The 21,579-nt window shown below is 34.2% G+C and overlaps 1 protein-coding gene across 1 annotated transcript; it reads right to left on the bottom strand.

Moving 5' to 3' along the window:
• Positions 1-1,083: 1,083 nt before the first annotated feature.
• Positions 1,084-20,024, bottom strand: LOC107282333 (serum albumin-like). Its single transcript, XM_015810104.1, has 14 exons — positions 19,940-20,024; positions 18,998-19,058; positions 18,264-18,399; positions 16,612-16,823; positions 15,316-15,448; positions 10,562-10,659; positions 8,624-8,753; positions 7,033-7,247; positions 5,873-6,005; positions 4,624-4,721; positions 3,868-4,006; positions 2,482-2,705; positions 2,030-2,153; positions 1,084-1,131 (listed from the first exon to the last, which is right to left on the bottom strand). The coding sequence occupies exons 1-14, from the start codon at positions 20,022-20,024 to the stop codon at positions 1,084-1,086; spliced, it is 1,836 nt and encodes a 611-aa protein (XP_015665590.1).
• Between the last annotated feature and the right edge of the window lie 1,555 nt (positions 20,025-21,579).

Here is a 21,579-nt window from a genome sequence, read left to right as displayed (position 1 = left end):
TCCATTTTTAAAAATAGGTATTGGGACTGTTCATTTAAAAGGATTTCCACCACACAAATAACTGAATTATCCAAAGCCCGTGGCAAAGTATTTCCACATTCTAAAACTACTGGGAGTTCTCTGTAAAATTATTAGCAAAAATATTACTTTATTTTTGATGTATTAATTACTGGATCCTCTTAATTCACCCAGAATTTCATTTTCTTCATTCTCTCTTTTTCATACTATCTTTGGCACATACAAACACATACATACACACATACACACACATCCATACATGGAAACAAATAATCAAAGGCATGTAATGGCATATCTTTTTAGCATTAATTTGTAAGCCAATCTCTCCTTTTAAAGACTTTATTCATTTTCATTTTAAAGATTACTTCATAAGAAGTAATTTTTACACCAGAATTGGTTGTCCTTGGCGTTAGAAGGTTGACATGAAAGCAGCAATCAAGGATGTTTGGGAACATTTGGATTCTTTATCTCCAGCATTCTTCCATTGTGGAAGCTACAAAAAACAATAGGACGAATCTGTTATTTCTAGTACCAAAGATATAGATATAGAATATTTAAATTCAGTTCTCAAGAATTAAGGAAAAAGAATTAAGGTGAGAAAATGAATTTTGAGAGAGAGATTATGGAAGAAATATGTTTTAGTGATAATCTCACTGCTAGTGTTTTACATGAAACATATTTTGGAGACAACAATGCAAATGGCAATGGAGCTAAAAATAACCATGACATTGTATAAGAATCTATGTGTTCCAACATAAATTATGGCAGCTGGATAAATAGATAATTCAACATTTCATTTTGTTATGGTCTGTTACAAACACAAAGAGAAAATATTAGTTTAAACAAAAGGATTTTGAGAATATAGAAAATAAATTAATTCACTTTGGATTTTTCACGAAGGATATATTTAAAGAGACTGGGGAGTCATGTTATCTTAATCTAAGGGATATCATGACTGGATACAGGTTTATTCATACATATGTATTTTCCTATCCCATTCAAGCATCATCATCGTAAAATCGTTAAAATGTTGAATATATTTCTGTATTAGCTTACCTTAGAAAATTAATGGATTATATGATCATTTTGGATGTCTTCAACCAGTTTTTGACCCTGAAATTGAATATATATACATATATATTCTGAACAAAATATATATATTTGCTGAACAAAGTAAATTATACAAATCTTCATCCAGTTGAATAAATTAACTATGTTCCTCCTAACAGCCCTCCTAAATTAACTATGTTCTTCCTAAGAGCATTCCTAAAAAAATATTCATGGGGACATGCTTTTTAGATTTGTCAGTTTCTCATTCTACAAGAAGATACAGAAGATGTGAAGATGTGTGACTTTATGTGGTCCAAAATCACACAGTCAGCTTTCATGCTTAAGGCAGGATTAGAACTCAATTTCCTGGTTTCTAGCCTGGTGCCTTAACCAGTAGTCCAAAGTGGCTTTGTACAAGGTATTATCAAAACAGAGACAGAAAAGGATGAAGCTAGTAGGTCTTTTGGTCTGCAGCCCTTTTGTAGTAATACACACGCACAATCCATTTACCTTGAAGCTGCTGGGAATTTTATTGCAGCAGAGACAAAACTTCAGTTTTTCTTTTTGTGCTGCAGATCTGCAGAATTATCTTCTAACAGGGAAATTACATCATACTATCAAACTTTAGATGGCTCTGAAGACTGTAGCCTAGATTTCTGATTATCTTTCACAGTGAGATGCATATCTGCTTATATTATGAGAGTAGAACCTGCCTAATTGCAGCTGTGATTTATAGTTAAATATTAAAATTATACAAATTTAAAATTTAAAACTACTCAAAAATCAACACTAAGATAGATGGCAGGAAGGTCTTCTTACCCCATAAACCAGCATAATATATGCTACACTTTCTCACAATAGTCACAGAGTCCTTAATAATAAATGGATGACTGGTTGAGGCAGCAATAAGGAAGAACACTTTCTTAAACTCTCCCCATCCATTTTTCTGTTTCAGATATACCTTTGTGTCAAAGCATTCCTTTTTGTTTTCAGCTGCACAGCAATCTGCCTGGAGGTTACGGAAAGCTTCAATTGCAGAGGCAAGCATTTCATCTGAGATATTAGGTTTGGATTTTATCAAGTCGCTAAGCANCTAGTTCCCCAAAATGAGAAATATATAAGTTCATGCATATAGAAAATTATTTTTTTTAATATGTACTTTCTTAGTGCAAACTCCCAGGGGTAAAACTAGAAAGAAGAGAGGAAAAAGGCTGAAAACAAATGCTTCAAGATAAATCACCAAAGACATTTTGAGAAGGCAGTTGTCCTAAGAAAGGAGACTGATATGGGAGATATCTAAATAAAATGATGCCTAGAATACAATAGAATTCACTCAGAGGTATGACATATCATGGCTTGCTTGATGTAAAACTTGTAACAGGACATCAGATTAAAAGGACTTTGTTTTCTTACCATTGTTTACTTTCCTGCACAGTTTCTTCATTGGGTGAGCACAAATTTTCAGGAGCATCCAGTACTTTAGGTCTGAATGGAGGAGGGACATACGATGGATCTGGTCCTAAGTTACTGATACACTCCCAACGACTGATAAAGGAGGAATCACAGCAATGGCAAAGTTGTTTGTTTATGAAATGTTCTTTGTGATATCTACATACAGATCCTATCACTTTATCTGTCTGAGAGGAGAGAGGAAAAAATATCCCATGAAGTTCTTCAGTTACCTGATACGATTATTGTAAGATGAATGCTAAGCACATAACGTTTCAAGATTTATGCTTTATTTGATGCTAAAAAGGTTGCATGAAAGGTAGGTCAAATGGAAGACTTGCTAAATTAATAGCTTTTTTCACTGAATGTTCAAAATCACTCTCCTTCCTTCTTAGAGCAAAAACTTCATTGAGATGTGCCATAGATAACTGCTGATTCTGTCTGTCTGTTTACCTGTCTTTCTCTCCATTGGTCTCCATCCATCCCAAGAAAGTAACAGGAAACAAAGTTGCATCTACTGAGTTGACTCAGTAAATTGCTTTACAGAATTGTTTTATCTGATGGCTTGTTTTTTGGTAGCTGGAGATTTTAAGGTTTCCGATTTATAAATTTATAACTTTTATTCATAAATGAAATATAAAAAAGACAAAATCATAATTTTGCCTTTGAAAGCTAATATTTTTCCACTGAGAATACACAGTTTCTAATAAGGATATAAAAATATTTTGAAAATGGGTTTTTGAGTTAAAACAAAATGGATGGTACCCTCTTAGTCAGGAACACTGTATTAACTAATTTGAAAGATATATGTTTCAAAAAGATACATCAGAAAAGCATGTAATGGAGTATTATTTTAGAAAAGCATATTTTAGTATGCATTGCAAATGAAAATATTTAAATTATTTACTGAAATATAAGATTCCCCAGAATTTACAGAGTTATGATCATCAAGGGAACATATACAGCTCTATAAATGAGGAAAAATTAGGAACAACAGAGGTGTAAATATGTTCTGATTATCTAAGGATTAGATTACTGTCATAGACATCTAAGAACTAATAATCCCTTAGTTGTTTAGATTTTTTTTCTGCTCTCAGTTCAGTTTTAGAGCCTTTAATAGAACTTTTGTTGCTTGCTGAGATGTTTGTGGAAGACTCTGCTTTGTGCCTGAGTTCACTTGCAGATAGAATGCTGAGAATATTGGCCCAGGGGAAGAACATAGCTTTGGAAGCCCACACAGCCCTTCCTTCCACTGAGAACATCTAAAGGCTTTTTGTTGTGATGTGTTGCTAAAGGAGGAAATGGAATAGAAAGCAAAAGACCAGAATATATGGCGGAAACAATACTCACATTTTCTAAAGCACATGAGACTTGGTGATTACTATCTAAATTACAGCATTTCACAGCAACCTTTGCCACTCTTTTGGTGATCTCGATTAGATTTGAAGTTGGAGCCTGTGGTATAATTCTGGTATACTTTATCAAATATCTGCAAGAAAAGGCCAACAGACACTATGTATAAGTGTGTGCTGTTGATTAAGGCAGGTTTGTAAAAGCACTAAAGGATGCTAGGGGGAAAAAGAATTGCTTTCCTAAAGCTGAAGGTTAATTTCCAGGGTTTTAGTAAAATTCAAACGATCTTTCTCTTTCTACAAAAATCTAAAAATCTTGACTATGCAAACACATCTCAGCTCTTGCCTTCTGTTTGAGACATCAGAGAAGCACCTGAGTAAATAGTAACTTTTATGTTGATTTAAATGGTTTAAACTTGTGGACAAAGCATTTTGGCATTTTACTCCTTTGGTGCACCTTAAAATCCTTGTATACCTAGGAAACTTTACTATTTCAGCATTTTAATACTATTAAAATATATTTGTAGTTACAATTGAATCCTCTCCTTTATTCATAGGCTACAAAACATTTATAAATTACTTTCCTGAATATTGTTCTAAAAAAAGATTGAAAATCTGTACAGGTGCAGGAGAACTTCAAGACATTTAGTGGAATAATATTTTCTTTCATCCCCTTGAAAATAGACAATTCTGCATCCACACAAGGTTCGGCTTTTTGAACATTTGCAAATGAATCATTCAAAGAAAAACTTACACATTTTGGAAGTAGTACCCTCCTATTTCTTTATAATTATCACAATTAGTCTTCACAACATCTGTAATCTTAGTAATATATAATTTAAGTTGTTCTTCCTGAAAGAAAATATTGTTTTTAAAAAATATCTGCAATAACAATGAACAGACCTAGGAAGAAGCAACATAAATAATGCTGGGAAAAAGCCAGAGAAATATAAATAATTTTTACTCTGGAGGAGACAGCTCTTACTCTGGAATTGGCAACTTTGGATTTAACCCATGTTAGAGACAAATGTGAATGGAAAAGAATGGCGAAGATCATGATTTGTTAAAAACAAGTCTGCTGTAATGATTAAGTATGCAAATATTATGACTATAAAGGAAGGAACAAACAAACGGTATCTTCTAATCTGGTTGATGTCATGTATCCCTTTCAGATCTAGGATTTTTATTTCCACAGTGTTTTCTTTCCACATTTGTTTTCCTGCCACCTCTATTCAAAATTCAAAAATCTTTAGAAACCTGCCTTGGTCATCATAACTGTTGAGTAAGTCTGTACTCAATGATTCACTTCATACAAATGTCTTTATGCCTCATTCCATTCTGAAGAAGGGCCCCCAAAGCCATTTATATTAATTAAATAGTGCCAACAACTGTACTGCCTTTGTATAGAGCACTGCCATAGCGCTATGATCTGAACCTATTTTGTAGATTAGATGTATTACAGCATCTTCTAAATTAACATAAAAAGATAGTTTATTTTAAATACAAAGAAGTGATATTTAGGTATTTATAATAACTAAAATCTGAAATTTGGCCTGGATATGAAACCAGTGCTAGTGTTATATGTAAGGCTATGTAATATAGTCAAAAAAGCAAATACTAGAAAGCTATCTGACTATTATACTTTGCAACAGTTATGATTCCAAATATTCTTCAAGGGCTGCTCCACTTAATATACATTATAATAATCTAAAACCTGACTTTTGGTGTAATGAATGCTTTATGTTTCAAGGAAAATAAAACATATCAAAGCAAAACAAAGCAGCAAACAAACAAACAAACAAAAAATAGCCACACAGATTGCTTAAGACCGAAATTTTCTATTCTATGTATGCATTCTTTAATAAAGAATGCATCTCTACTGGTAATTTGTTTTTCAGTTTCTGAATAATTATTAATAGTGCCTCAAAAGGGATGGGAAGGTTTGAGCAGGAGTGGGCAGGGAATCAACAGGAAGTGCCCTGCAGAGAGAGAAAGGAACTCACCCCTGTATGCAAACACTGTACGTGGTCTTCTAATTTGCAGCATTTTTCCAGCAATAGTTTATATTTATTCCAAATTTCCAGATCAAGCAGTTTAGAAAGTTCAGGATGATTTCTTGTTAAAATAAAGAGGAAGCTAAAACAGGTGAAAAATGGGATAAAAATAAGAAAGGAGACAATATATTCCATGTTCTTCAAATGTACTATTTCAGTAATCTTTGTAAAATATTGTCATTATACAATTCTAGACATTGCAGATGTTCTTCTGGATCAACCATTTAAAATTATGGTGCAAAAAGGAAAGAGTTGTATGTCAGTTGTATGTTATAGCATGACTCATTTCTTTTGATATCAGTTGGAAATAATACTTTGGATTAACCTAAATGTATATCTTTTCCAAGATCACTTATGAATCCATGGTTCTCTCTCTCAGGTTAGTTTGCCAGATCATTTTGCTACTTAACTACTAATTCTGCTTCTTTTCTTTTTGCCTCTTATTCCTGTCTTAGATTAGAGAGATTCATTAACTTTTTAATTCCAATGTCTTATCTCTAGGCCATCTTACTTTTGTGTTCTCCCTGAACATTTTACCACTTGAAACAAAGGATAATAATATTTTCTCCACTGAATGAACAAAACTCAACTGGACTAGCAACTGAATCTTGTTTCCATGCTGGCAATGCAGTTAAATCTTACTGAACAAACTAATTTAGAAGAAAGATAAAGTTATAAGATAAAAATAATTTTATCTTCTTTGAGAAGAAACTCCTTAAGGCAGGGGTTCTCAACCCCCAGGCCACTGGTCCAATATCAGGCCGACAGCTGTTTAGAACCAGGCCGTGAAAGCGGTAGGCAAGCACACCTACACGTGGGCAGCTCCACTTGCACAAGCAGTGTGCAAGCATGCACATGTGCGAAGGTTCATTTGTGTGAGCAGCAGATCCATCCCCTCTTCCCCTCCCCCTGCTGGTCTACAAAGCCAGAGAAGTTCATGGCCACTGCTTTAAGGTTTAGAAATAATACTTAAGGGAAAACAGCCAATGCTCTATTCCAATACCCATTGCCTTATTGTATCTGAAGTTAGAGTAGGAATTGTTCCATATATTCAGACCACAAGACTTGTTCTTGTATTATTTTATACAGTCTAGCCCTACTAGCTATACCTTTCCTTGTGTCCATCTCCTTGTTCAGCATACAATTTACATGCTTCTGTCTCCTTTAAGATTTCTCTCAATGGTGGGGGCAGACCAGGAGACCTTGCATCATTTTCCATATTACTAAGGCAGTTTGGTCTTTCCACCAGAGGCTTTCCACAGCAAGATTCAAGGTTAGGAGATATATCATTTTTGTGCGCACAGACATATTTTGACAGGGATGCCTATAAGAAAAGAGAGAGCTTGAGCCTTTGGAAATAGGCTGGTTATAATTGGAGGAGCTATAGACTTTTGCAAAACTTTTCAAGAATTCTTTCCAAATAAAATTAATAATAGTGAACACATAAGTCTTAAAAGATCTTGCTTTGATGTACCGGTAAGTTAATAAATCTGTGGAACCACACAATACATCAGATATCATCTATTTCAATTTTTTGAGAATGCCACATAATTCTTAAAACAGCCTTTTCCCACACAGATGTACAATGTTTATTTATTTTTCTTTGCAAGTGTTTAATCCTGCAGGGAATCACTAGTTTTTCTCTTCTGTCATTCTAGGAAACTGAAGTGAAGACAGAGGTATTGTGCTGATGTTTCTAGAAAAAGTGATTAGGTAAAAACATTTAGAGGGATGCGTGAAAGTAGGATTTGAGTTAATTCCTTAAAATTCTATATGTCAGTTACATACAGAGGATCATGTAGTTTGCCAGATTATTTCTCTGTTTTTAAGATGTCAGTATTAATATGCTTCATATTTGTTTGTTTATGTCTTTGGTAATTTTACATAGCTGTCCATCAAAGTCCATCAAAGTGGTCAAAGTTTTTTTTAAAAAAAATAGAACTACATAAATCTAAATAAACTCGGCCATTTTATATCATCACCTAACCCACTGAAGTTGCTGCCCTCTTCAGTAGTATAAACTGGTCTCACAGCTATCTCCTACTTGTTTTCCTGTTCCTCCTCCTTTTTCTTCTTGCTTGGTTATAGACTTGCTTATTTGCATTGTGCTGGCCTACTTCACAAAACAAAAAAATCTGATTAAAGAAAGAGTTTTACCATGATGGTTTGGGATTGAGAAATTGACTTGCCCAAGATCAGCTAGCGAGCTTCAGTGCCTGAGGAGAACCAGAACCTGGGTCTGCATATTATCTATTATCTATTTGTATTATTAATCTTCAGTTGTGAAAACAAAATAACAAAATGTATCTGTTTGTATATATGTGTGTTGAACTCCATTTTCAAGTAATTAGAAGATTTGGTTTGAAAAAAAATCACTGGAGAAATTTGAAAATTTCAAAAGGTAGTTCTAGAAAAAAAAAAGACCAAGTAAAAAAATAAAACAAAGCAAATCCTTGGAGTTGAGACAGAGCATTTAAGAAGCTACCCATTGACTTCTACAGTATATACAATAAAAGTTCATTGAGCAAATATCTTATCTGCTCAAAAGCATGGTTGAGTGCTTTGAAAGCATAGTAAAAAAGAAAGAAAGAAAGAAAGAAAACAGCTTAATAAAGTCAAATAGGCAAACAAAAAGAGCCTTTTTCTAGGCTTATATCTATATAGCCTAGGCTTGAAGCAGCAGACATGAATACATCTTACTCTGTCAAGTAAAGCCTCCAGGGAATCCCCCTTACAGAGTTCTTCATAGATGTGCACAACATCATTAGCAATATGGGATATAGTTTCCTGATTAGCATTGATGAACTTCTCATGTGTCTCAATAAATTTCCTAGACAGAAAAGCAAAGGAAAGCATTATGATTATTTCAAAGCAGATTCTAATAATTTCTACCATGTTCCACAAGCAATTGCAATGCCATATAATCATATACTCTTCCATTTAAAATCTGACCATCCCCATAATTGCATAATTTTAATTTATTTTGCAATCATATTTGGGGCTTTAGGTTTCTTTTATTGCACTGGTACAGATACAACTATTTTTCTTTCACTGAACAATAATTGCTCCAGCATAGCTCCCCATGCATCAGGGAATTTAATTTCCAGGGAAGAGATTTTTTTGGAATTCTTCCCATGGGAAGTTTTCCAAAATAAGAAAAATAAATAACCATATTGTCTTGGAGGATGTTTTTGAACTCTGAGCAGAATCCTCTCCTTTGCCAGTAGAAAAGCAAGTAAGCTAAAAAGAGCCATAAGAAAAATCTGAAAATAAATTCTCAAGGATCATGAATGTATTTAAAATAAAAACAAAAACAAAAACAAAGAATTATGGAAAAGATTTTTGGCATACCATCAGTATTTAACAACAATAGGAATCTTGTTTCACATATTCAAAAAACAGTCACTTTAGTAAACATAAAAGATAGTGTGTCACAACCAGTGATAGTACTATTTGACCTTTGCTGATGTCAAAAAACTACATAGAGTTCAAGCTGTTTAGTGTTTGTCTGGGAGATCACATCAGGTACAAGGGTTGTAAGTAGTAGTTAGCACTTAGTCCAATTGGTAATTGTTCTATTGAAAAATACTGGAAATTGAAGAATATCTGTCCTTAGATCAATTGTATTAAAAATGCATTGACCGAAAAATTAACAGAATAATCATTAAATCTTTTAAAGCCCTAAAAGTAGTTATCTGCTAACTCTCTCAGCCCACAGAAAGAAAAGGGGACTATGAAGCAGCTCAGAAGGTGTTATCTGCAGTTTCCCTGAAAGTAAAAATAAATGAGTGGAGAAGTCCTTTCAGACTTGTAAGATTCTGTTATTCGAAGATAGCATTTATAAGTTGCAAGTTTGTGCTTCTAGTCAGCACTACCTAAAAGGGCTGATTATAGCAAAGCATTAATCTATTAAACAAGTATAAGTCATTCTCAAATGGTCAAAACACAGAATGGTTGCCCCCAGACTATGTTATTCATATTATTTTGACATGACTTGAGTCTCTGGGTAAATAAAACCTGAAAAATTATAAAAACCTGAATAATTATATAAAAAAATTACCCTTAATCCAGGGGTCCCCAACCTATGGGCTATGAGCTCTGGGCCAGCGGGCCACAGAAATGGCTGGCCAGGGCGTGCACATTCCCCCCACTCATGCTAGTGTCCATGACCCTGTTTATTCATGCATGTGGGCACAAATGAGAACACTAGCATGGGGTCATGCATGCCCCATTTGTGCATGCGTGAATGGGCTGCTAGTGTGGGCATGCATATGTGTGGCCCATTTGCACATGTGTGAACATGCATTAGCCGCCACGGGGGTGCGCAATCATTCACACATACACATGGTGCCAGTGCATGCTGCATGCATGAACATGGCTGCTAGTACTTCACCAGTGGGCATGGCCCCATTTGCATGCATGCATGCTCGTGCACATGCAGTAATTTGGAAGCTGCTCTCCCCTCTGGGCCACACATTATTAAACTGATTATTTGGATAGAGAAAACATATTGCCTCATGAAACCTATTGACATATACTCAAGATGGCCCCAAAGGTCAACGGTGTATAATTTAATCATATTTGATGTGTATTTCTAGGAATTCATTCCCTACCACATCCCAAATAAACCAGACTTACAATGTATGTAATTTTTCCTTTCCATATTTCTCCAGATTAAAACAAGTATTCTCATGTTCATCAATTATTTCCCTGAATTTCTTTTTGGCTTCTGTTGCCTGTTACAAATCAAAAAAGAAAAAGAAGAAAGAAAGAAAAAGAAAACATTTTTATTCAGTCCAGTACAATAAATAGATTGGAAAAGAGAGATAAGAAAAGAGTAATAATAGCAACAAATAGAAATATAATGACTATAGCAAAAGAATGTAAAGGTTGCACCAAGTTGCATGCATCTTGCTTATAATTCCAAACAACTAGAGCAACACCATCAACTTTGACAAATTCTCCATCATTCAATTGCAAAAGACAGCCTTACTCAGAACAGATTACATCTTGCAACAATATCTCTAACACTATCAAACATCCACATTGTATACCCCAGGTTCTTGAGAAAAAGCTTAATAGGTAGATAAAAATGCCAACTCCAGTCTGAACATCTGGCTGACTGTGCAACAAATCAAAACTTTCAGATTGCTAACTGGCATGGTAGCTGATGCAGTCCAACAGCATCTAGTAAAAAAATGTTCTTTGCCAATAAAGGAGAATATTTGTAGCTCAGCATTGAAATGAGGGATCTTTGGTTGAGTGTGGTGGTTTTCTTGCAGACATTTCATTACTCAGCTAGGTAACTTTGTTAGCACTGATTATACTACAATCTGCAAGAAAACAATGAAGCTTGAAGAGCATCAAGGACCATTCAAGCTCTTAGCACCTCAGGAGAAAGGAAACTGTCCAAAGAGGAGAAGAGCAAAAGAGCAACTCCTAATTAACAAGATGATTTTGGAAAACTGCAATAGAAGGAACCCACTTGAATGTAGAATGGACTCCCTCCACTGATTGGTTAACCAAATGTTTAGCAATAATCAGTCAGTAGAAACATCAGAGGTTTGTGCAAAGATTGATGGCACAATGGAAGACATGATCATAGGTCAATGGTGGTAGATTGGGAGAAGTAAATATCAAGAGAGGAATCTTTCAAGCAGACTCAATTTCACTACTATTGTTTCTCTTTGCACTGATTTCTCTGTCAACAATACTGAATAACTCAGGTGGTGGCTATCAAACATCCAAAGCATCTACCAGGTTATCCACCTCCTCTGCATAGATGATTTGTAGATGTATGCAAAAATATTATCTGAAATAGAATTTCCCTCAACACTGTCAATATATATAGCCAAGATATTGTAATGGAGTTTGGACTGGACTAATGAGCCATGCTCAACATCAAATGGGGAAAAATAATGAACACTGAACTCAAGATACCCTATGAAAATAGCATCAAGAGTCTGTGATCAAATGAATAGATGAAGATGATCATTACAAACACCTGGCATTTTTCAGGCTGACAATATCAAGTACACTGAACTCAAGAAAAAGATTAGAAGTGGATACATCAAGAGAGTGAAGAAGAAGAGGAATGCTGTGGATATAATTTACTTGGACTTCAGTAAGGCATTTGATAAAGTAGATCACAACCTACTACTCGATAAGATAGAAAAATGCGGGTTAGACAGCATCACCACCAGATGGATCCATAGTTGCTTGACCGGCCATACTCAGCATGTGGTCCTCAATGAAACTGCATTTACATGGAGGAAAGTGTGTAGTGGGGTGCCCAAGTGCTCTGTTCTAGGCCCAGTGCTCTTCAACATCTTCATCAACGATTTGGACGAGGGGATAGATGGGGAAATCATCAAATTTGTGGATGACACCAAGCTGGCAGGAATAGCCAACACTCCAGAAGACAGGCTTAAGATACAGGAGGACCTGGACAGACTCGAACACTGGGCGCTATCTAACAAAATGGAATTCAATGGTGAAAAAAGTAAGGTTCTACATTTAGGCAAGAAAAACCAAATGTACAGGTATAGTATAGGGGGTACCTTGCTCAATAGTAGTAACTGTGAGAGGGATCTCAGAGTCCTAGTGGACAATCACTTAAATATGAGCCAGCAGTGTGCTGCAGCTGCCAAAAAAGCCAACTCAGTGTTGGGCTGCATTAACAGAGGGATAGAATCAAGATCACGTGAAGTATTAATACCACTTTACAATGCCTTGGTAAGGCCATACTTGGAATACTGCATCCAGTTTTGGTCACCACGATGTAAAAAATATGTTGAGACTCTAGAAAGAGTACAGAGAAGAACAACAAAGATGATTAGGGAACTGGAGGCTAAAACATATGAGGAACGGTTGCTGGAATTGGGTATGTCTAGTTTAATGAAGAGAAGGACAAGGGGGGACATGATAGCAGTATTCCAATATTTCAGGGGCTGCCACAAACTTCTCCCTCAGTTCGATAAGAGGTTTCGCGGACTCCCGTCCTGTTCTTCGTTGTCTACCTTTGATTAGTTCCTCTCTTCGTTGGATCTTGATTCCTCTTTGAAGGACTGTCAATCTTGTTAATTGGTTACCTTGTTGGACGGAGGTCTTCGCCACTTACGAGGTTGTGACCTTCAAAAATTCTTCTCTGACCTGTGCCATCTGTCTGAAATGGTGTAGGGTTTCCTGCCTGAGCAGAGGGTTGGACTAGATGACCTCCAAGGTCCCTTCCAACTTTATTAAGATGATGATGATGATGATGATTATTATTATTATTATTATTATTATTATTATTATTATTATTATTATTATTATTATTATTATTATTATTATTATTATCTTAAAGTACAAATTTAGTGGAGTAAATACAGGTAGTCTTTGACTTACATCTGTTCATTTAGTGACTGTTTGAAGTTACAACAGCACTAAAACAGTGACTTATGACTGTTTTTCATACTTACGACCATTGCAGAATCCCAAGGTCATGTGATCAAAATTCAGATGCTTGGCATCTTTTTACTTACTATGCATACTTTAACCGCAGCAAGATTGGCATACGCTCAAAAAATGGAAAGGAAAGGAAACCCCCACTGAGGAAGAAATAATAAATAAAATTTTATCCTGCGCCGAAATGGACAGGTTAACTCTAGAGATTAAAAATAAAACTGAAACAGAGTATTATGAAATTTGGAAAAATTTGTACGATTGGTTAGAGATAAGGAGGATCGCTGAGGCGATTATCAATTGACTAGTTGATATCATAAGGACTTCTTATAAGATGGTTTAGCAAAAATTTTACAGATGTTGCACGCACAGTTTTTTATACTTTGTCCTGTTAAAGAATATATTTTAAGTTCCTGTTTTTCTTTCTGTAATACTAACTAAGGTAATACTAACCGCACTGTTGAAGTCAGGGAAGTTGAAGTATGTCCATTTTTGTTTTTAAATTGTACATTCAATAAAATTTGTAAAAAAAAATAATCAGATGCTTGGCAATTGATTCATATTTATAACAATTGCAGTGTCCTGGGATCATGTGATCACAGTTCACAACTTTCTGACAAAAAAAGTCAGTGCAAAAACCAGATTCACTTAACAACTATGTTAGTAACTTAATAACTGAAGTGATTCACTTAACAACTGTGTCAAGAAAGATCATAAAAAGGGGAAAGGCTCCCTTAACAATTGTGTCATTTAGCAACAGAAATTCTGGGGTCAGTTGTGGACATAAGTTGAAGACTACCTGTACCATCAAGGCAATTAATACCTGGGCAATTCCAGACATTAGATACACAGCTGGAATAGTGGCCTGGACTCAAGCAGGACAAGAAGTCCTGGATAGAAAGACCAGAAAAATAATGACAATGAATCATCATTTCATCCTCACAGTGAAGTTGACAGATTCTACTTACCAAAGAAAATAGATGTGCATGGAATGTTGCCAATACATCAGATGGTTGAAGAATAAAAAAGGGCATTAGAAGAATATCTGAAGGCAGTGAATATGAAACACTGAACCTATTATACCAGGATGGGTTACTGAGTACTGAAAAGACAGAACTGGCTTACAAAAAAAAAAAAAAAAAAAAAAAAAAAAAAAAAAAAAAAAAAAAAAAAAAAAAAAAAAAAAAAAAAAAAAAAAAAAAAAAAAAAAAAAAAAAAAAAAAAAAAAAAAAAAAAAAAAAAAAAAAAAAAAAAAAAAAAAAAAAAAAAAAAAAAAAAAAGACCAAATGAAGAATAGAAAAGAGACATAATGAAGGAAAATATAACATTTCCAGTATATTATAAGAATAGTAGGCAAAGCATATACTTACTTGGCTATGACTAGATGCAGGAAAATTGAAAAGATAGGGGGATTCATGTTGGTGCACAAAATCAAGCCTTTAGAATGAACTCATACATTTGTACACAAGTCAGAATTGAAAAGAGAGCAACAGATAACAAATGTCATCTCTGCAAAGAAGCTGAAGAAATTGTGGACCACCTAATTACTGTTGCAATAAGATTGCACAGACTGATTCCAAGCTATGATATTACAAAGTAGAAAAATGATGCATTAGAAGAAATATCATTAGCCTCAAGCAAGAACTAGCAGGCCCATAAAATAAATAAAGTAACAGAACTTGAAGAAACTAAATTGCTATAGGAATTTAAAATTAGATAGGCACCTGCCAAAAAGCTCAGATTTAATAATCATTGAAAAGAAAGACAAATATGTCTCAATAATGCAGATGACAGGCGGCAGGATAGAAAAGAAAGAACTAGAGAAAATCATGAAAAAAGACCTGCAAATAAAAGTGAAATGACTATGGGAAAATAATGTAAATATAGTATCAGTATTAATAGATGCTACAACTTATTTCTACAAAATTTCAAGATGCAAAGTGAAATACCTTTTTATGAATGCAGACATCTTTATCAGCTGCTGCACAGCAAGTTTCCAAGATATTTTTATAGTTTTTAGATGTGTCAAGAAGTACAACAGTTAGTGCTTTAGGATATCTTCTGGCGATCTCATAAGTATATCTATGAAAAACAAAACATGTGTGTGTGTTTGCAGAAAAGAGAGAGAGAAAGAGAGAAAAATGTTTTGTTTTGTTTTCATCACCAAAGAACTCTTTCATTTCTTAACCTGAAATTATTTTCAGTGGAAAAGGAAATGTTTAGGAAGAATTGCAGAAAAGGACTAGAAAGGGAGAAAAATATATTAAATCCACAGATGATCAAAAATATATATACAGCATGCTTAAAATCCATTGGTTTTAATACAATAAAATTTATTTTAATAAAATAGATCTAACCTAACTTTTTGTCTAGTAATAAATTTGAGTGTAGGATAATACAGATCAAGGATTTTTTTTTTTAAAAAAAATAATTATTCTCAAAGTTTCCTTTTCTTAAATTTATCACTCCTTGTCCTTAAATTTCAGTAGCATGTATTTTAGATGCAGTTCTCACTGGATTTTGATCAGAGAAGTTTGATCAATCACAAGCATACTTTTATTCAACTCATATACTCATATCCAAAGTCTATATCTGTGTCCTTTAGAATCTGATGAAATGGTATTTATGTTACATAAAAAATAAGGCAGATGAACTGTTTTTAAAGTTAGCCAAAACCACAGTTCTCTAATAGTCTAATGAGAATAAATTTCAAAGTTGATATCCAATACTGATGATGGGCAGAATAGTAACAAGACCTGAAATAATAAGGTTATGCCTGAGATCACAGGAGGATTATGCTTGCATTGCAGCATCTTTTTTTAAAAAAAAAATATATGCTGTTATTATTGAGCAGATACATATATATGCATATGTTCTTGTTTTCACTTTAATACTGTGTTTAACATGGTTAACAGAACAGAATAACAGACTAACAGATTATCTAACATAATTCTTTTCTTACATGATTTACATTTTACATTTCCAAAATTATCTAACTGCCCTGCACTGCATCAACAGATGGGTGCTGTTGGAATGTTATAGAATGAGACTTCCTGGAAGAAGTGAAGGATAATTGAATGAAATCATAAGCAGGAATATCCTGTTAGAAACAGTTGATAAAGATTATGTATTGTTTGCATTTGATAAATGAAATTAAGAAGCAGCATGTGTAATTTTATATTAGTGTCATTCACTTAATCAAGATTTAATGATTCTAAGCTACAACCTTCAGCCAATTGACTTACTGGGTTGCAACAGCATTTTGGTCATTGTGATATGCTTCGCAAGCTTGTTCTGCAGTTGGATGAACAAAGGAACCAACACTTCCTATTGATGAAATTTTATGGAACAAAATACATTCATTTCTTTCTGGATCAGCCTTAGCACAACAGTCATTAATTCCATATTTCTTGGAAAACTCTTCATCATGGCAGAGTACATCCAGAAAAACTATACCCTGTAGAACAAAAAAAAAAATGTCTCTTATATAAGCATTACTTAGCAGTGATTTATATAAATAATATTCATGTCAAATGATATGGGTTTTGGGGAAAATGAGACATTAGATCCATATTCCATTAATTTTTGTTTAACTCAGATGATATGAGATTGGGATCCAGATCCAAATATAGAAGATCAGATGTTTTCTGCTTGTATACCTGTATACTTGTCCCCCCCCCAAAAAAAAAGAAATCAGGAGAATGAGAAATGAGAGGAAAAAAGTTAAGCAGTGTGTTTCTTCCCATTTTTCATTGATTCACAGGGCTAATCAAGTAATATAGTCCAGTGTGTGTATGTATATATATATATGTATACACATATATAAATATATATGATAAAGTACTTCAGATTACTAAATTTACTGTTTTAAACTCCTTACTGTTCATGTTTACCTTTCATTTATAAACTATTTTGCTAGACTGGTTGTTAGAAAAGGACTATAAGCTAAGTTATAGTTCTTTTTATCAAACAGGGAGTTTGTGTGTGTGTGTGTGTGTGTGTGTGTGTGTGTGTGTGTGTGAGAGAGAGAGAGAGAGAGAGAGAGAGAGAGAGAGAGAGAGAGAGAGAGAGAGAGAGTACTGAGTTCCATATCACACAAAAATTATTCCTTCATTTAGCTTTGTATCTCAAAATCTTGAAAGATTCTAACAAGCTATATTAAAAATCAGATTAATGGGTTTCATATGCTTTGGAAGTGTTTTTTGTCTTTATAATGGTATTTTCTTGAAATTCTTCACAGCATTAGGAATTTCCAGAGATAAGGACTAATATTCTGAATTGCCAGCAGTGGCCATGCTAGCTGGGGAATTCTAAAAGTTGAAGTCTTTGGATCTCAGAGTTTCCAAGTTGGGAAATATTGAGTTAAAGGCTACAGCATACTGATTCAGAAATAAGATGCTCTGAGTCTTTGTTGAGTAAGTTTGCATAGGCTTTCTAGCAAAAGGGGGTATTCTAATGGACTTCAGAAATGATAATTTGGTTCATACATTGTGTTAAGTTTATTTGATTTTTGGTAAGTGTATGATCCTGCCAGCTGTAATGTGTCTAATAGCCCAGTTAATAAAATGTAGCTTAGAGCAGGAGTAAGCAATTTGGGGAGATATCATTAGCATGGCAGGCCAGATATTACAGCCTGGTTGGAATCTTGAAGGACAGAAATGCTAAGGATTTTGATTTGGAGGGGAATTGATTTCTTAGGAATGGAGCTAGTATACTTATTTTACCATTAAACATATGCCAAAAACTCTAGCTGAACAGAACTGTAAGAACTGATGATGGGCTCCACCTCCAGCCCCCAAAGCTTTGAAGAATAAACTTTTGATTCTGGTAACTGACTCATTTAGGATCTGTAAGTACTTAGTTAATCTATATGTCTATATATACTCCAAACACTTACCAAAGGCTTTGTACATTCTGGGTCTGAATGTTCATTAGCAACACATTTCTGGTGAAGTGCTATAATATCTGCTGACAGTTTTTTCACTTCTTCAAGTGTAGCATTTGGTACACTTTGAGTGAATAAGACTAAGGTACTGGAAAAAAGCACAAGTGATTAAGAAAACAGTCTGTGAATAGCAATATATTCTAGAGTAGATTCTTTGGTGCGCTCCGAGCCTGGTTGTTTGATTGCAGAAATTTTATTATCCAATTAGATAACATTATTGGAGCACCAAGGACTCCACAGTTCAGCCTGAGCTACAAATATTCTCTTTTATTGAGGACATATTTTACAAGCAGTGGAGAATGTAGAAAAGCTCTGGGAAGTGCCTGGACTCTAAGTTCATCCTGTTCTGACCTTGAGAGTTTCATGCTCAGGATTCTATAGCATTAGGAAAGAAATGATTAGAGCAAGAGAGACATTCTCCCTTCTGAAGGTGAAAATAAGAATCTAATAAATCCTGAGATATGAGATTTATAGCTGGTCTGCCTTTTCAACTAGACATAAAATTAGACATATCAACAAAAATACTGAATCATGAAGATTTTTATTTCTTTTTATGGGCCGAAGAATAGCCATTTTATGGTGGTTTTATACTTTTTTTATTGCAACCCATTTCTGTACTATGATTTTTAATCACTGTTTTATTATTTAGATGTGCAATTTATAGCACAATTTTCTGGAATACTTACATGGCAGCAAAATCATTAACCGATACTTGAGAGGCAAGATTGATAGTCCAGGGATGGTCTTCTATAAAGAGGTAGTGAACAAATTTTACTCACTAGTAAAAAAGTCACTATTAGTAAATTATTTCAAAGATTGCAAAGATTGAAGAGACCCTGTCATTGTCAGAATGTACTCTAATAATTTTGCAGATCTGACCAATAATATAAATAAAATAATTACAAAATAACTGTGTTTTAAATTTTCATTTATCTTGTAATGAAATAAAATAGAATAATACATGTAATGCAATTCCCAGGAGCTATCTGAAGACATCTTATGTGGTCTTCTTGGCAATAAAACAAATTGGTTTTACCATTTCTTGTCACAAGTTGTTTAGATGCCTTCTGTCTGATATTTCTTAATAGCCCACTACTAACTTGATATGAGCCTGCTTAGCATTTTGAAATCTGCTGAGGTCAACAAGATTCTACTTAGTAATCTTAGTAATATCCAGTAAATATTTACAATATTATACTTCATTGCAAGAGATTTCAGGAATAGAGAATGCTATGATTTGGGCCATGCAAAATATTTAAGCATGGAAGATCAGCAGACACATAAATACCATTTTGGTATTATTGTGGGTAATTTCTTGCCCTCCAAATATTGCTAACCATAACCACCAAACATTATCAATATTTTTATAGACAATAATAATAAAACATACATAATTCACTGGAAAATTCTTGGATAAAAATCTAGTTGAAAATATAAAAGATGTATACAGTTTGAAGAGAAACTAGGAGATACTCTGAAAAATTCTATTGAAGGATCATATAATTCCCTGGGGACTAAGCCTTTCTTTCGTGTTTCTAAAATAGCAGTATGAACTCAATATCTGAGCAATCAAATGAAGACATAAAAACTGACTTTTAAAAAAGGAGAGTAAGAAGAAGAAAACATACCAACATCCCGATATCTTCTGGGTAAATTTTTCAATTCAGCAAAGCTTACCAAGCATACCAAAGAAATGAATATTACCCACTTCATGTTTCCAAATTGTTTTGGGGCTAGAGTGGAGAAGGTAGGAAGAACACATGGACAGGTGGAACTTTTATAGTATATCGTCCTAGATCTCAAGGCAATCAACACCCACTTTATCCTGTACCCATGGGAAGGTCAAAAGAAAAACACTTGTTAATAATTATAGTAATAAAATATTTGCCCACTTTGTTTGTTAAAGACAAGTATTGCCTCAAGAAATGTCTGCATTTTTTTTCAGAACATGAATAAATAGACTTTTGGCTTATCATACTTCAAAAAAGTAAAGTAAACTGTTTTCTCTCTTGCCCTATAACCTTAGACCTTTGGAAATTTTGTCCAAAGGTGAATCAAATTGATGAGGATGGAGTAGCAGTTTTTCGTCAGGTTCAGAGCAAAGGTCCATGATGTTAATTTTGAAAACTACACGTTTGAGCAAATATTTGACTTTTTTGCAACTGAGTCTGAAAATCTAGGCGAGAATCTAATAACTAGTAGAATAGCAATCCTATTAGTCCATGCACATCATCACATGAAGTGTGTCTATGTATGTGTGGTTTTTCATTAAAGTTTAATGACCATTAACTATCATGCTGATCCAGTACTGGGTGACAGAGAAATTTTAATGACTTTCTTCAGTTTAGGGTTGAGAGAAAGTGAGAGATCCAGAGTAATCCATCTGGCTTTCATGCATAAAAGAGGAATAGAACTTGCATCTCTCTGATCCTAGTCCAAAACTCTTTCTATGTATGTATAAATTGTTGTTATTGTTATCATCATCCTCAAACAATCCTTTAAAGTTAATAGACAAATGATTTTCAATTTATCTATTTATGATTTTCTTAATTTGTAAACTAAAGAATAATGTATGTAATTAAATAGGAAAAATCCCTTGGGCTGAAAAAGAATGGCTGGCTGAAAGTCACTCAGCTGGATTGATGAAAGACTACATATTGCATTTCCCCACAATACAATATACTGGCTGCTATTCATATCTCTCTGTCTGCCTCTGCCTCTGCCTCTGCCTCTGTCTTTACCATCTATCATATTGTTCTGTATCTATATCTAATCATGTATTATTATTACTTCTGCTGATTCCTGGCTGCCGGCAGTTTACCAGTTCAAGTCTCAACGGCTCAAGGTTGACTCAGCCTTCCATCCTTCTGAGGTCGGTAAAATGAGGACTCAGATTGTTGGGGGCAATATGCTGACTCTGTAAACTGCTTAGAGAGGGCTGTAAAGCACTGTGAAGTGGTATATAAGTCTAAATGCTATTGATATTGATATTATACCATTTATATATCATCTCTATCATTATCTGTCTGTCTGTCTGTCCGTCCGTCCGTCCGTCCGTCCGTCCATCATCTATCTATCTATCTATCTATCTATCTATCTATCTATCTATCTATCTATCTATCTATCTATCTATCTATCTATCTATCTATCTATCTATCTATCTATCTATCTATTTCTTACTGGTAATGCTTGTTCTTACTTACTTCAAAATGGAACTTTTAGTTTTGGCTCCATTACTGAAATTGCTATTGCTTTATGTATGATTTCC

Source organism: Protobothrops mucrosquamatus, unplaced genomic scaffold (genome assembly GCF_001527695.2).
Source record: "Protobothrops mucrosquamatus isolate PMUCROS unplaced genomic scaffold, P.Mucros_1.0 scaffold7, whole genome shotgun sequence".
In the NCBI taxonomy this organism is placed as follows: Eukaryota; Metazoa; Chordata; class Lepidosauria; order Squamata; family Viperidae; genus Protobothrops; species Protobothrops mucrosquamatus.
Note: the sequence above shows the minus strand (reverse complement) of the source record. Positions and strands in the feature narration are given on the sequence as shown.